Here is a 12,837-nt window from a genome sequence, read left to right on the forward strand (position 1 = left end):
GTGTGTGTGTGTGTGTGTGTGTGTGTGTGTGTGTGTGTGTGTGTTGTGAGGTGTGACTGTTTTGTACTCTTGATGCTTTACAGAGTAACCCCATCCGTGCTGTCCATTTTTACTACATTGTGCCTGAATTATTGTGAATTATTTTCACACATTGTTCTGTAAATCAGTTCTGTAAATATTTGGGGCTGGAGTGTGGCTATTTTCAATCAATCTATTTTGCAGTTTTGTGCCAAGCGTGTAGCATCACTCAAAAAGACTGGAGGCTGGTGCTAAAGGTGCTTCAACAAACTATTGAGCAAAAGCTGTGAATTCTTCATTACAAATAATGTTCCCCCTGTTTTTTATTTTCAATAAATTTGCAAAGATTGCAAAGATTTCAAACAAACTTCTTTCACGTTATCACAACCCACTGTGAATACTTTCCGGATGCAAGGTTTATTAGCACATAGCGAATGCCAGAAAAGCCACATGAAAAACAACTACAACAAAACAAAACAAAAATGTAAAAACATTTTTTTTGTCTGAAACCAGAAGGTATAGTGTGCTCTCGCCGCTAATTGGAACACTACAGTGAGCTTTAACTGCGCACGCCAGGCTGGAGTCATCAGGTGTCCTCACATGATCAGCACGAGCATCCTCCGCATCAGCATCCAGCTTCACACAAAGGCAACACAAGTCAGAGCACATGCGAATATAAATGAGGCAGGACCTTGGTTATTCAACTGCATCTCACGATGAGAGAACTTTTGGAGAAGGCGTTTATCCACTCTTATAGCCTAGTTATTTCCCGCGGCTTTTTTGGAGGCAGCATTGTGAATGAGCGTTGCACGGTTAAGAAGTGAATGAAAGAACACGACTTGTATTACATGTGCAAGAACCAGATTTATGAATGGGCGTCTTGAGAAGCAAAGTGAGCTTTACAAGTTCTCATGATCGACCAAAGAGACACTGGATTACAAATGTCCCTCCGCTTGTCAAGCGGGGTTTTATGTGTAAAAAAGAGCTTGTATCGCCGCAATTTAATTTGAAACGGTACTATTTGTCTTTCATTCACAGCTTTAATTTGTATCAACTCAAAATCCCTTCATGGCCGCTATAATAGCGCGCAACTGAACTGGAGCACTACCCGCAGCTGCTCGGTGTCTGGATGCGCCCGCTGCGCGGAAGATACCCGTGGCACGGAGGACTGAACCCCTCGCCGCTGCCTTGTAATGATGAATTGAGGATGGTGGAGGGAACGGACGCCCCTTTGAGGAACATTTCGACAGGAAATCGGGACAGCAAGTACCTCGCTTTCCCTTGGGTGGTGACTTTACTCTCCAGTGTTCTAATCACTACGATTGTAGTAGACGTTCTGGGCAACCTGTTGGTCATTGTATCAGTCTTCAGAAACCGAAAGCTCAGGAAGGCAGGTAAATGTCTCTGTAATTCATCATGACAGTCATTCATTCGGAAGGCTCTGAATTAACTAAAGAAAATAACAAATTAGTTTGATATTCTAGATTTCTGACAGAGTAGTAAATCAATCATAATTTGTCTAAAAAACCCAAACAAATAACATGCATTGTGAATATTTATTATCATCACATGGTTTGTTGGTCTTTAAACCTGTGCAACTAATAAAAGTTAAAAAAAATAAAAAAACAAGACAAGAGAACAGTATAAGACCAACAAATCATTGGCTCTTTTCTTTTCTTATTCAAAAGGTTCATTATTATGATTTATCTTTTTAATCTTAATAATAATAATAATAATAATAATAATAATAATAATAATAATAATAATTGATGCACTAATAATAATAGTATTTATGCAATAATAGTATTTACGAGCTAAATGGTCTCAAATGTTCATTGTGGTTTTGAACTAAGCTACAAATAAACTTTTTTTTTTTTTTTTGGAGAATGAACAGCTGACAAACAATTAATTATGCATACAACAATTTGCAAGACTAACAGTGATCACCGTTATTTTCTATTGTGTCAAATGGTGGTATTTATTCACAGACCTGATATTAAAGTACCAGTAACTGATTATCTGTCTGTTGCTGCTCATTCTATTTTTTTTTTTTTTTTTTTTTTTTTTAAGATTCAGACACAGAGTAATTGACTCATAAATGATTTCCAGATCATTATAATCACATGAGGCATCAAACTAAAAAGATAAAACAAAAGCATGGTGGCATGCAGCTGCTGTATGGATGACTCTGTTAACATGGCCAGTTTAGTCTGTGGGGTGAGTTGGTAGATCTCAATCTACCTCTGGCCACTGGTCTTATCTCATGAACACAGCACAGCCTGACCTTTTCCTTTGGAGATATAAACTTTAAGTGTTTCTAATATACAGTCATTTTGCCTGACCAACTAATGATTGACCTTTAAAGGATACAAGCACTGAGAATGTGTGAAGAAAGACAAATGAGACACACTTTTCCTAATGATAGCTTTTTTGTATGAGAAATAAAGTTTCAAACAGAGCTTGAAACTGAGACACCTGCTATAACCAGATACATATAGATCATATAATTATCTGGCTAATGCAACATGCTTATAGATAATAACTAGTTCCTCACATAAATATCACCTTATGCATCACTTGATGTTTGATTCTGTTGATTAGACTCATTGAATGAATAATACTAAACAAAGTGTGATTTGTACTGTCAATTTTTCTATATATGAAGCCATTAAAACCATTTAATGCAGGAGCTCACAAAATTGCTGGCAGTGAGACGGGTTCATGAACTGCTGACATATTCCCAGTAATTAGAGCTCTAGTGTTTTGCTGCAATGTGATGTGTGGTTGTTTTAGAGATACCATCACATTATTTGTACATCATATGATCTATTGGTGAATCCCTTCATTTTTTTTAACCCTGAAATAAGTACACTGCAAAACATTTTCTTTATCAGTAAAACATATCTAGAAATCCTTAAAACAAGATAAACACTTCTTATTTATACAGTTTTATTTTATTGTTCAATGTGTTTTCGTTTTAAACACTTATAAGTGAAGCTGTACTTATCTCGTCACTTGATGCTCAGTGAGGGCAGATCCATTAAAGATAGAGGATCTGGATCAAAGCTAATGTGTGATAAATGTGATGATTTATTTCACCGCAGGTCCAGCGATCAGTTCAGACTGAGTGATGCACAAGTGACAAAATTCAATTTGTGTCCCATTTCCATCATATTCATCAATAGCCAACCAATTAATTTATAGCAGACAAATTTAAAACATTCTTGACCTCCAGTCTTGTGACACTGAAGTCGTTCTCAAATTCTGGCAAGCCAACATAGTTGAACGATTTGGCATTTCCCGAAACCATAGTTCCAACGAACATTTGCGAACGTCAATCTATGGTTGGTACTACAGCTGACATGACATTTGGACTTGCTCTTGGGCATCCATTTAAACATAATATACATTTCAATCTATACATATTAGCGTCAACAATCTGTGCTGTTGAAGAGTATGCATTTGCATAAATGCGCCGGAGTATAATGTATGAGGGAACCCGCGATGAATCAAACGTCAAATAAAGAAAAAACATCAGGGACAAAAACAGTGATGTAGTCCTCAGTTCATAGAAGTTATGTTGTGGAGAAAGCTTCTGACTGGATGAACTACATACATGATAGGCGTAAGATGCATGCCCAATACTGTATGCTAACGTGATTTTAAAAAAAAATTCTCTAGTCTTCTATTTTTATGTAAATTAAATATCTGGTTCTCTCATGAAACTCTAGATGGCGTAGGCTGATGGATTCTTAACGCAACCTACTTACAATTACATTGCTAACTACACGGCACAAGCTGCACTCATTTTGGTTCCTATATCATCTGCAACCAATGAGCTTGCTGTTCAACATTTAAATAGTTGGTAAGTGGTTGTTGTAGCTGTTTGCAGAGAAGCTTCAAAGTTCCTCAAACCGTCCACCTCCACCAGGTCATTTAATTTGCTATTTGTGCAGCAGCGGCATGTCTTACATGCTCACAACAGTGTGTCATGTATTTATTGGTAATAGCAAGTCTCAGTAAATGGCCATGCAGGAAACTTCATCAGGTGACAGAAAAGAAGAAAAAACCTACATGGACCACAGAAAGTACCTGCAAGACAAAAGAGTTCAAGAACAATCCAGTCCATCAAAATTCACACATGGCCATCAGTAAAAAAGTCTATACTTTGATCACCTAACTGAGCTCCCAGAACAACACTGCAGGCTTGTTTAAAAATGACAGCCTGTAGACATGATTTTACATATGTCCTGTCATCACAGATATATGTTGAATGAATTGTGCAGTGCTACCCCTGAAACACAGGACCACTACAGCTCTTTATAATGTCTTCATATGTTACCCTGGACCAAAAAAACAGTCAGAAGTCGCACAGTATATTTGGGACAATAGCTAACAATACATTGTGTGGGTTAAAATTATCGATATTTCTTTCATGACAAAAATCACTAGGGTAAGTAAAGATGTGTTCCATGAAGATATTTTGTACATTTCCTACCATATATATATATATATATATATATATATATATATATATATATATATATATATTAGGGGTGTAACGATACGCGTATTCGTATTGAACCGTTCGGTATGAGGCTTTCGGTTCGGTACGCGGTACGCAGGGCCGGCTCTAGCTCTTTGGTTGCCCTAGGCGAGATGGAGTTTTGCGCCCCCCACCCCTCCACCCCACTCACTTTTATCGTCTCTATTTTTAATTCAGCACGTCTGTTTTCCTAGGCCTACCCCTAACCGAGAAGCACTTATTATTAAACACGTTCGACGCTTTATTTCCACTTTTCAAACATTTTCTCACTTTTTATTGAAAATAAATGCCTTTCCGATCTGATATGTGATGGAAAAAGGGAATAGAGCGAGTGTGGTAAAAGGCAGGATCGAACCTCTGATCGATCTGCATCAAATCTTTATGCCATGCGTCTTACCACTACACTACAGCCACTGTAAAGAATTTAGTGAACACGGCATATTTGTCTTTAATGTAAATAATATGGTATCTATCGTTAGGCTGCTCCAGTAAAAAAAAAAAAAATGAGGCCGTATTTATTTCCTTCCGACGGCACGTAGAGAGCGTTTGTACTTTTTATAACTAACGTGCATACGTTATCCATATTCATAACGAACTGGACTTTTGATATTTAAATGACATCCATGTAGGTTATTGTAGATTATTGTCAGTGAAGTCATGTTTGCAATACGTATAGTAATTATGTAGAAAACTAGCAAGTGATAGCTTGGTGACAATATTAATAATATGTATAAAATAAATATTAGTTGATAAGATTGATACTAAGTCATTTTATTTAGTTTGACATCTTATTGGCTGAGATAAGAAGACTAACCTCTATACTGGGCTTTCTTTCGATTTTTTTCCTTTCTCTTTTTCTCTTTTTCCGTCCCATGTGCACCCGCAGGTTTAGGCGCCTCATTTTTGATGAACGCGCAAGATGAGCACTTGCCTGACCTAACGCCTGAACCAGGGGCGAGGCTACATAAGGGCCAGGGTGGCACTGGCCCACTCAGATTGACGGCTGGCCCACCCAATCAGAACAGACAAAAAAAAAAAAAATTGTGATAGCAGAAAATAATATGCCTATGTGACAACACAAATCACTTAAACACGTACAAAAAGTTTCATTAAAAAATAGGGCTGTCAAATATGCTAATAACGCGTTAACGCAAATTCATTTTAACAGCACTAAATTTATTAACGCAGCGCGCATTTTCTGTTTGATCCGTGGCATAGCCCGTAGTTGGAAAAAGTGAGAGCAGTCAGACGCAGCAGCAAACATTAATAGGGAAAGAAAAGGGTTGACATTAATATTCTAAACCAAAAGTGTAGTTATTGCCTACATAAGCTACCACATAGCCTAAGCTACCACATTTTTTGTTTAACTTTTATTAGACTTCAGAAAGAAAAGTGCGTTTTTTTCACTGAGCACATTCTCTGCAGTCTGAGCGCGATGCACTGCAGCTCACTCTCGCTCATGTCTGAGGTAAATCATTAACACCATCACCGCTTACAGTACACCTGTTTTATTGAACTAAATACATTACAATCGGCTAAAACGAATGCACAGGTTACTTCCCTGAACAAGCGCGCTCCCGAGTCCATGTTCTTCACACTGTCCACGTAAATCGCGGCCCAGTTCGGCGTGCACACGCAAAATACCGGCAGTTCAATAGGGAGCGCGCGTCTCTTAAAGGGGCCGCACTATATTCCTACTCGTGGAGTATGGACCTCCTCAAGGTATGGTGTGGATCTGGTGCGCTCACTGGTACACATTACCAATTTTTCATACGAACTGTGCCCTGCTCTGAATTAAACTGCCAGTGTAAAGACTCCCTTTATATTCTTAAAATGAGAAAAATCACTGCTTACTCTTAATTTTTAAGTTTAGGCTTAAGAGACATGAACAATTTCTTAAATAAACATCTATGACCTTTGATACGTCTAATCTTCATGCTGTATTGATTATTATTGAATAAGTATGGTTTCACTAATAATAAATGTACATTTGCATAAAGCATGCATAGCATACTCATGTTGATTAGAGTATTAAAAACTTAATTTTAGATTTACAATTGCTAAAAATGTGCGATTAAATTGCGATTAATCACGAGTTAACTCATGACAATCATGCGATTAATAGCGATTAAATATTTTAATCGATTGACAGCCCTATTAAAAAATAATTACTGTAGAGCGAAAACATTTTCATATAGCTGACTTATTGCAGCAGCCAATCAATAAGCTTAGTAGTAATGTTTAGCCAATCGCGTATTGTTGAGGGGATGGGAAGATAAGTTTACGTCTGCTAGTGAAATAAACTTTTAACACGGGCCACGGTGCATAACACGAGACGAAATTCTCACAGGTTAAGCTGCAAATACATGTTTGATAACAGTTATACTGAGTTGCATTAGTTGACAAGAACTTGGTTATTCCATTTTAAAATGAACCCAATTACTGAACACTGATGTCTTGTTAGTGGTCATATAGCAGCACAATATCTATATTTGTCTTCCTTGCAATAGGCTTTGTAGCTGCTTGTTATAAATTAATTTTGCATATATGAATTATATGAATTTGTTGTCAAAAAATAAATCATATATAGCTTATATTTACTGTCAAGTGATTTTGTCCCATATTGTTTAATTTGTGTAATTTGAGAGTAGTCATTGAGGTCCACCCTATTCCACCAAGGTCCACTCAGTTAAAAATTTCTGGCCTCGCCACTGGCCTGAACTAATAATCAATAATCACCATCAATTCAATCCAATAATCAGGTTGATAAGTAATTAAACGTGTGGCTGAGGGGGCGCCCTATGATCATCATGTTTCATGAACATTATGTTGTATTTCGCTTGTTCCGATTCTATGCTTAATAGGAAGTAATGGGCGGCACTAGAGCGCGCTCGCGCCCCTAACACAATTGTCGCCCTAGGCGACCACCTAGCTCGCCTATAGCAAACGCCGGCCCTGGCGGTACGCATTATGTACCGAACGGTTCTTGGACTAATTAATTAGATTTGGAAGATAAAAAAGTGTGTGAAATATAATAATATGCGTTCAACAAGGTAGCCCAATAACCAAAACGACATAACAGGCAATGCCCCTGACACCGCCGAAGTGAAAGAAAAAAAAAAACACCAAATATGTTTTAGGCTGCTCAGTCAGGTGCTCGCTTACTCAGTAGGCTACGCGCTGAATGCTCGTGGCAAAATGGCAATTGCGTTTAACAAACCAGAAATAGAAGATCCTCCAATAACCAACAGGTCTGGTGTTTGGGTAAACTTTGGATTCTTGGTAAGCTATGATGGTGTTGGCAAGATTGATGGATTAAAAAACAACGGTATGTCGCATTTGCTGATGGTACAGCAGCGGGAATAATTCATGTCATGTCAATCAAAGCCGACAACAAGACGATCTTGTTGTCTTTACGCCGACAACAAGACGATAAAAAGGAGAAACAGCCACAAACTATCCCACAAACGATCCCCGCAGCATTTAGACAGACATTTCCAACTTATTCAAATGGCAAAAGACATCACCGTGGCGAGTGGTCCATTTATAGCCGCGGATATGAGACCTAACGCCCGTTTCACGCATACTCCGTCTGCAGTGCGTGTGCGGTGCGTATTTTTGTTCCGTCCCCATGTTAACGGATCACAGCTTTTAAACTGCACGCGGGTGCTGTCCGTCAGTCTGTTCCAGAAGCGTTGCGTCTGCAGCAGTGCACGGATCGTTTTCGTACCGAGTCTATTTTTTGCTGCGCTGCGTTGCTGCATTAAAGTGGTAGAGCATTGTTCGCGTTAAAAAAAAAACATGTACTGACGCGAAAATCTAGTAATTTCACCACAGATGCATATCATTTAAAATATACTCTTGTTTCAAAGTTAACACATGGCTTTTTTTTCTCAAGTAAAGCAACAAAACGACACCTTACCTGGCATTTAGGTTAAAAAAAAAAGTGCCATAATGGAGAGCACTCGTACTTTCTTGGAGGTGAAAAGCAAAGTTCTTTTTGACCTGCAGGATTTCTTTTAAAAGGGTGTAAAAACGAAAGTAAAGACTAGAGTCGGCTGTTTTTGAATAGACTATTGTAAGTTTCTAATTTAAAATGTTTGTGATTTAAGGCTATAAACTATGTTTAAATGTTTTGCCACTTGTGTGAGCTAAATCTAAAGTAGCCTATATATATCTATATATATGAATAAATTAATTTAATAAAATGAATTTTAAATGTATTAGGCTCCGTATCCTGACTTCTATTAAAGAGTAAACAAAGAAAATTGGAATTCTGACGAGGCATGTTCAGTAAAAACTTTTGGATTTTAAATAAAAAATAATGAATAAATGCTGTGTTTGTGATATGCAACAGCGGATCATTTGCGGACTGCAAACGCAGCAACACGCACCGCACACTCTAATGTAAAGAGCTAATGTCTTATTCCTGTAACTACATGATGGGTAAAATCATACAACAACAAAAAAAATCATACTTTGTTAGTTTTAATAAAATAATAATAAAAAAAGGTAATTTCTGCCAATTTTTTCTTTTTGCTGTATCTAAAACATACCGAACCGTACCGAACCGAACCGTGACACCAGTGTATCGTATCGAACCGAACCGTGAATTTTGTGAACCGTTACACCCCTAATATATATATATATATATATATATATATATATATATATATATATATATATATATATATATATATATATATGGTAGGAAATGTACACAATATATATATATGTAATAATAAATGTATTATTATTACGGACTACATTTGGACAACTTTGAAGGCTATCCACATCAATTTTCATCATCAATCACTCAAACCGGTTCCTAATTTCTGCACTGTGATTTCTGTGAAAAGAAGCACCATTAACATGTTCTATGCATTTGTTGCTGATTGAGTTGACAAGCTGAGAATAAGGCACTCTGGTTTGAGCAATTTTGAAAATACCAGCAAGTAAATTAAAATATTAAAAATGTTAAATGGAATACCGGCACTGTAAGAGGGTTAAAATCATATGCAATAACCGTGTTGCTCATGTACGAGCCCTACCGACACGTGGGAAATTAACACAGCTGGATACGAGGTGTGTGCTCGATAATTTAAAGAATTAAATTCCTTGCCTCCAGTCACAGAAGTTGATGCAGAAGTCAATGCAGTGCTTGTTTAATGGAGCATCTAGTACCTGGAGTGTCCCTGAAAGTGCTTTTTAAATAGATATTGAAATTCACAATAAAACCATTTCTTTAGTGTTTATTGTGTAAATCAGAATTTTAATATGAAAGTCAGCCCCCATATGAGATGCCACACTAGCACTAAGTATAGTGCTCCACATGCATGGGTACGGTTTAATCGTTTCGTTAGATTTTATAAGCCTCTTAATGTAGTTACACAGAACTAGCAAATCCTTTCATTAAAGAAGAAAGGCCAATCATTGGTTTAATAATATTGACCATCTTTAGGTACATGAGCTACATCTTAAGACATTGCTCAAGCATTACAAGATCCAATTATCCTGTATAGTTCAATGTTTGAACCCCCTGGATTTGTCTACACACAGTATGATATTGATATTTATTCCACATAAGGTTTGTTTGTGTCTGTATCAAGCACGTCTATATTTGTTTTGGGCTTATCACACAGACTGGGTTTTGTTTCTGGCATTCGTGCTAAAGAATGATAATCCACAGATGGAAAGGTAACATGGCCATTAATTTTAGTCGCACAACACAGTATACAGCATAGTACAATTTGTCTAGACCCCAGTGATGGGTTTAGGGGTGGCCTTTCCTGATGAGGCTTTTGAATAATCGCACAAATTCATACGAGTGAAGTCATAAGAATTCATACAAAATAGCCACCTACAAGTACACTAGGCAAGTATATGAATGCAAATGCTTCTAACTTTGTATGCTCGATTTAATGAGTCATTGCATTTTGAAGTTTGTCTATAATACCTGGAGAAAGTTGAATATGCTATTTAAAATCGGCAATCTTTGTCAACGGATGCTTACTTCGTTTTGAGCTTGAACTATGTGCCTTATAACAAATTACTCAGTTAATGTTTTTGTAATTTAAATGTCAGAATTTTGGGTTCAGATTGTGAAGTAGCAAACATGCTAATGGCTTTAAAACAACATGGATTGTGAAAAACCCTGTAAAAAAACAACTGACCAATATTGCATTCTCAATGTTTCCACAAGGGGTGCTATAATATAGTGAGAATTCATGTACATTGACTTCTTCTACTGTCCTGGCAGTGTCACGCAAGATCCTATCTTAACTAATTATGAGACCGTTTTTAATACATATTTATTTAGATTAGAAATAATAGAAATTACTTCAGGGTGTATTTATTCTTACACTATAAGCCCGAATAAGTTGGCAATCATTTACTTAACATTTTTATGTTCAAAATGTTTAAAGTTAAAGCAGAACTTGCTGATGTTTATTTTTTTTATTTATACATTTTAATTGATCTTAACTTCAAATATCAGAAGGCTTGCAGGCTTGCGTTTATAAGCTAATTCAGTAAATGCTACCTTGCTAATTAGTATTAAAATGCTTTGATAGCATTAGCATAGCGTACACTTGCTGAATGACAGAAAATATAACAATAACAATGTAAATCTGTCCTCAAACTAAATCTGTTCTCAACAGGTTCTTCTCAAACCAATTAGTTAATTTTAGCATTAGGGTTTACAGTGGATTAATGCTTTTAAATTACACATCACAAATCACATTAAACCCTTGACTCTACAGAGGACAAGTGTCTGAATTGATGAATAAACACAGTAAACCTAAAATGGTCAGATTTAAAAATTCTCTCACTGTTTTTTATTTTATTTTTTATTTTATTTTTACCAGGAATTGGGGATTAGGTTCAATTGAGAATATAGGAACTCTCATTTGTATTTCATACAATATGCTTGTGCTCCACTGATGGTTAGATTTAGGTAGACCTTTATGATTATTATTTTTCTTCTAAAAATCGTACGTTTCTGTACAAATCACAAGTGAAAACGATCACTCTATTGATCTTGCATACACGTGATGAAACTGTTCATAGCTTGCTACCCCCCCCCCCCCCCCTTTAAAGGCAGGTTTGCAGTGTATTCTCTAGACATTTCCTTCTATGTTTGATTTTGTTTCCAGGCATATTTGTGATATAGAAGAGAATAACAAGTAAATACCACAACCTGTTTTCAGTGATCTTTTTCTCTTATCCTAACAGGTAATGCCTTTGTGGTGAGTTTGGCAATAGCAGATCTGGTAGTAGCCATCTACCCCTACCCACTCGTCCTAACGGCTATCTTCCATGATCGCTGGATTGCTGGCGATATTCACTGCCAAATCAGTGGCTTTCTCATGGGGCTCAGCGTAATCGGCTCTATTTTCAACATCACAGGTATTGCCATCAACCGCTACTGTTATATCTGCCACAGCCTTAAGTACGACAAGCTCTTCTCCAACAAGAATACAATATGCTACGTGGTGCTGGTCTGGGTGCTGACTATCTTGGCAATCGCCCCCAATTGGTTTGTGGAGTCCCTGCAGTATGACCCACGTGTCTACTCGTGCACCTTCGCCCAATCAGTGAGCTCGCTGTACACTATCACTGTGGTGGTGGTACACTTCATTCTGCCCATCGGCATCGTCACATACTGCTACCTGCGGATCTGGATCCTCGTCATACAGGTCCGCAAACGGGTCAAGCCCGACAGTCGGCCCAAGATCAAGCCTCATGACATCCGGAACTTTCTCACCATGTTTGTGGTGTTTGTATTGTTTGCTGTCTGCTGGGCTCCGCTGAACTTGATAGGCCTGGCGGTGGCGATCCACCCTAGATTGGGTCAATCCATACCCGAGTGGCTCTTCACAGCTAGCTACTTCATGGCATACTTCAACAGCTGCCTAAATGGTGTTATATATGGAGTGCTAAACCACAACTTTCGAAAAGAGTATAAAAGGATTGTACTTGCTATTTTCAAGTTTAATTGTTGAGTTTTCACAATGAGACAAGCACTGTGTCTTTCTTAAAATTCACAAGTTATTCAAAAGCCATTGGCCGAGTGCAGCATAATGATGCATCTTTTGTCTTTTGAATGTTTTTTATTCTTTGAATTTTGTTATACCAAATATGGACATATTTTAACTGTATGCACATGCTTAAATTTGCACAGAATGATATATGTTTGATTTTGATCTATACATTAAAGGGTTATTTTACCCAAAAGTGAAAATTACTCTATGATATACTCCCACTTAATCCAT

At 37.3% G+C, this 12,837-nt stretch overlaps 1 protein-coding gene across 1 annotated transcript; it reads left to right on the forward strand.

The window, feature by feature from the left end:
- Nucleotides 1-652: 652 nt before the first annotated feature.
- mtnr1al (melatonin receptor type 1A like) lies at nt 653-12,837 on the forward strand. Its single transcript, XM_067457808.1, has 2 exons — nt 653-1,412; nt 11,798-12,837. Exons 1-2 carry the CDS (start codon nt 1,148-1,150, stop codon nt 12,565-12,567), a joined length of 1,035 nt encoding a protein of 344 aa, XP_067313909.1. The 5' UTR covers nt 653-1,147; the 3' UTR covers nt 12,568-12,837.

Source organism: Pseudorasbora parva, chromosome 11 (assembly GCF_024679245.1).
Source record: "Pseudorasbora parva isolate DD20220531a chromosome 11, ASM2467924v1, whole genome shotgun sequence".
Taxonomy (NCBI): domain Eukaryota; kingdom Metazoa; phylum Chordata; class Actinopteri; order Cypriniformes; family Gobionidae; genus Pseudorasbora; species Pseudorasbora parva.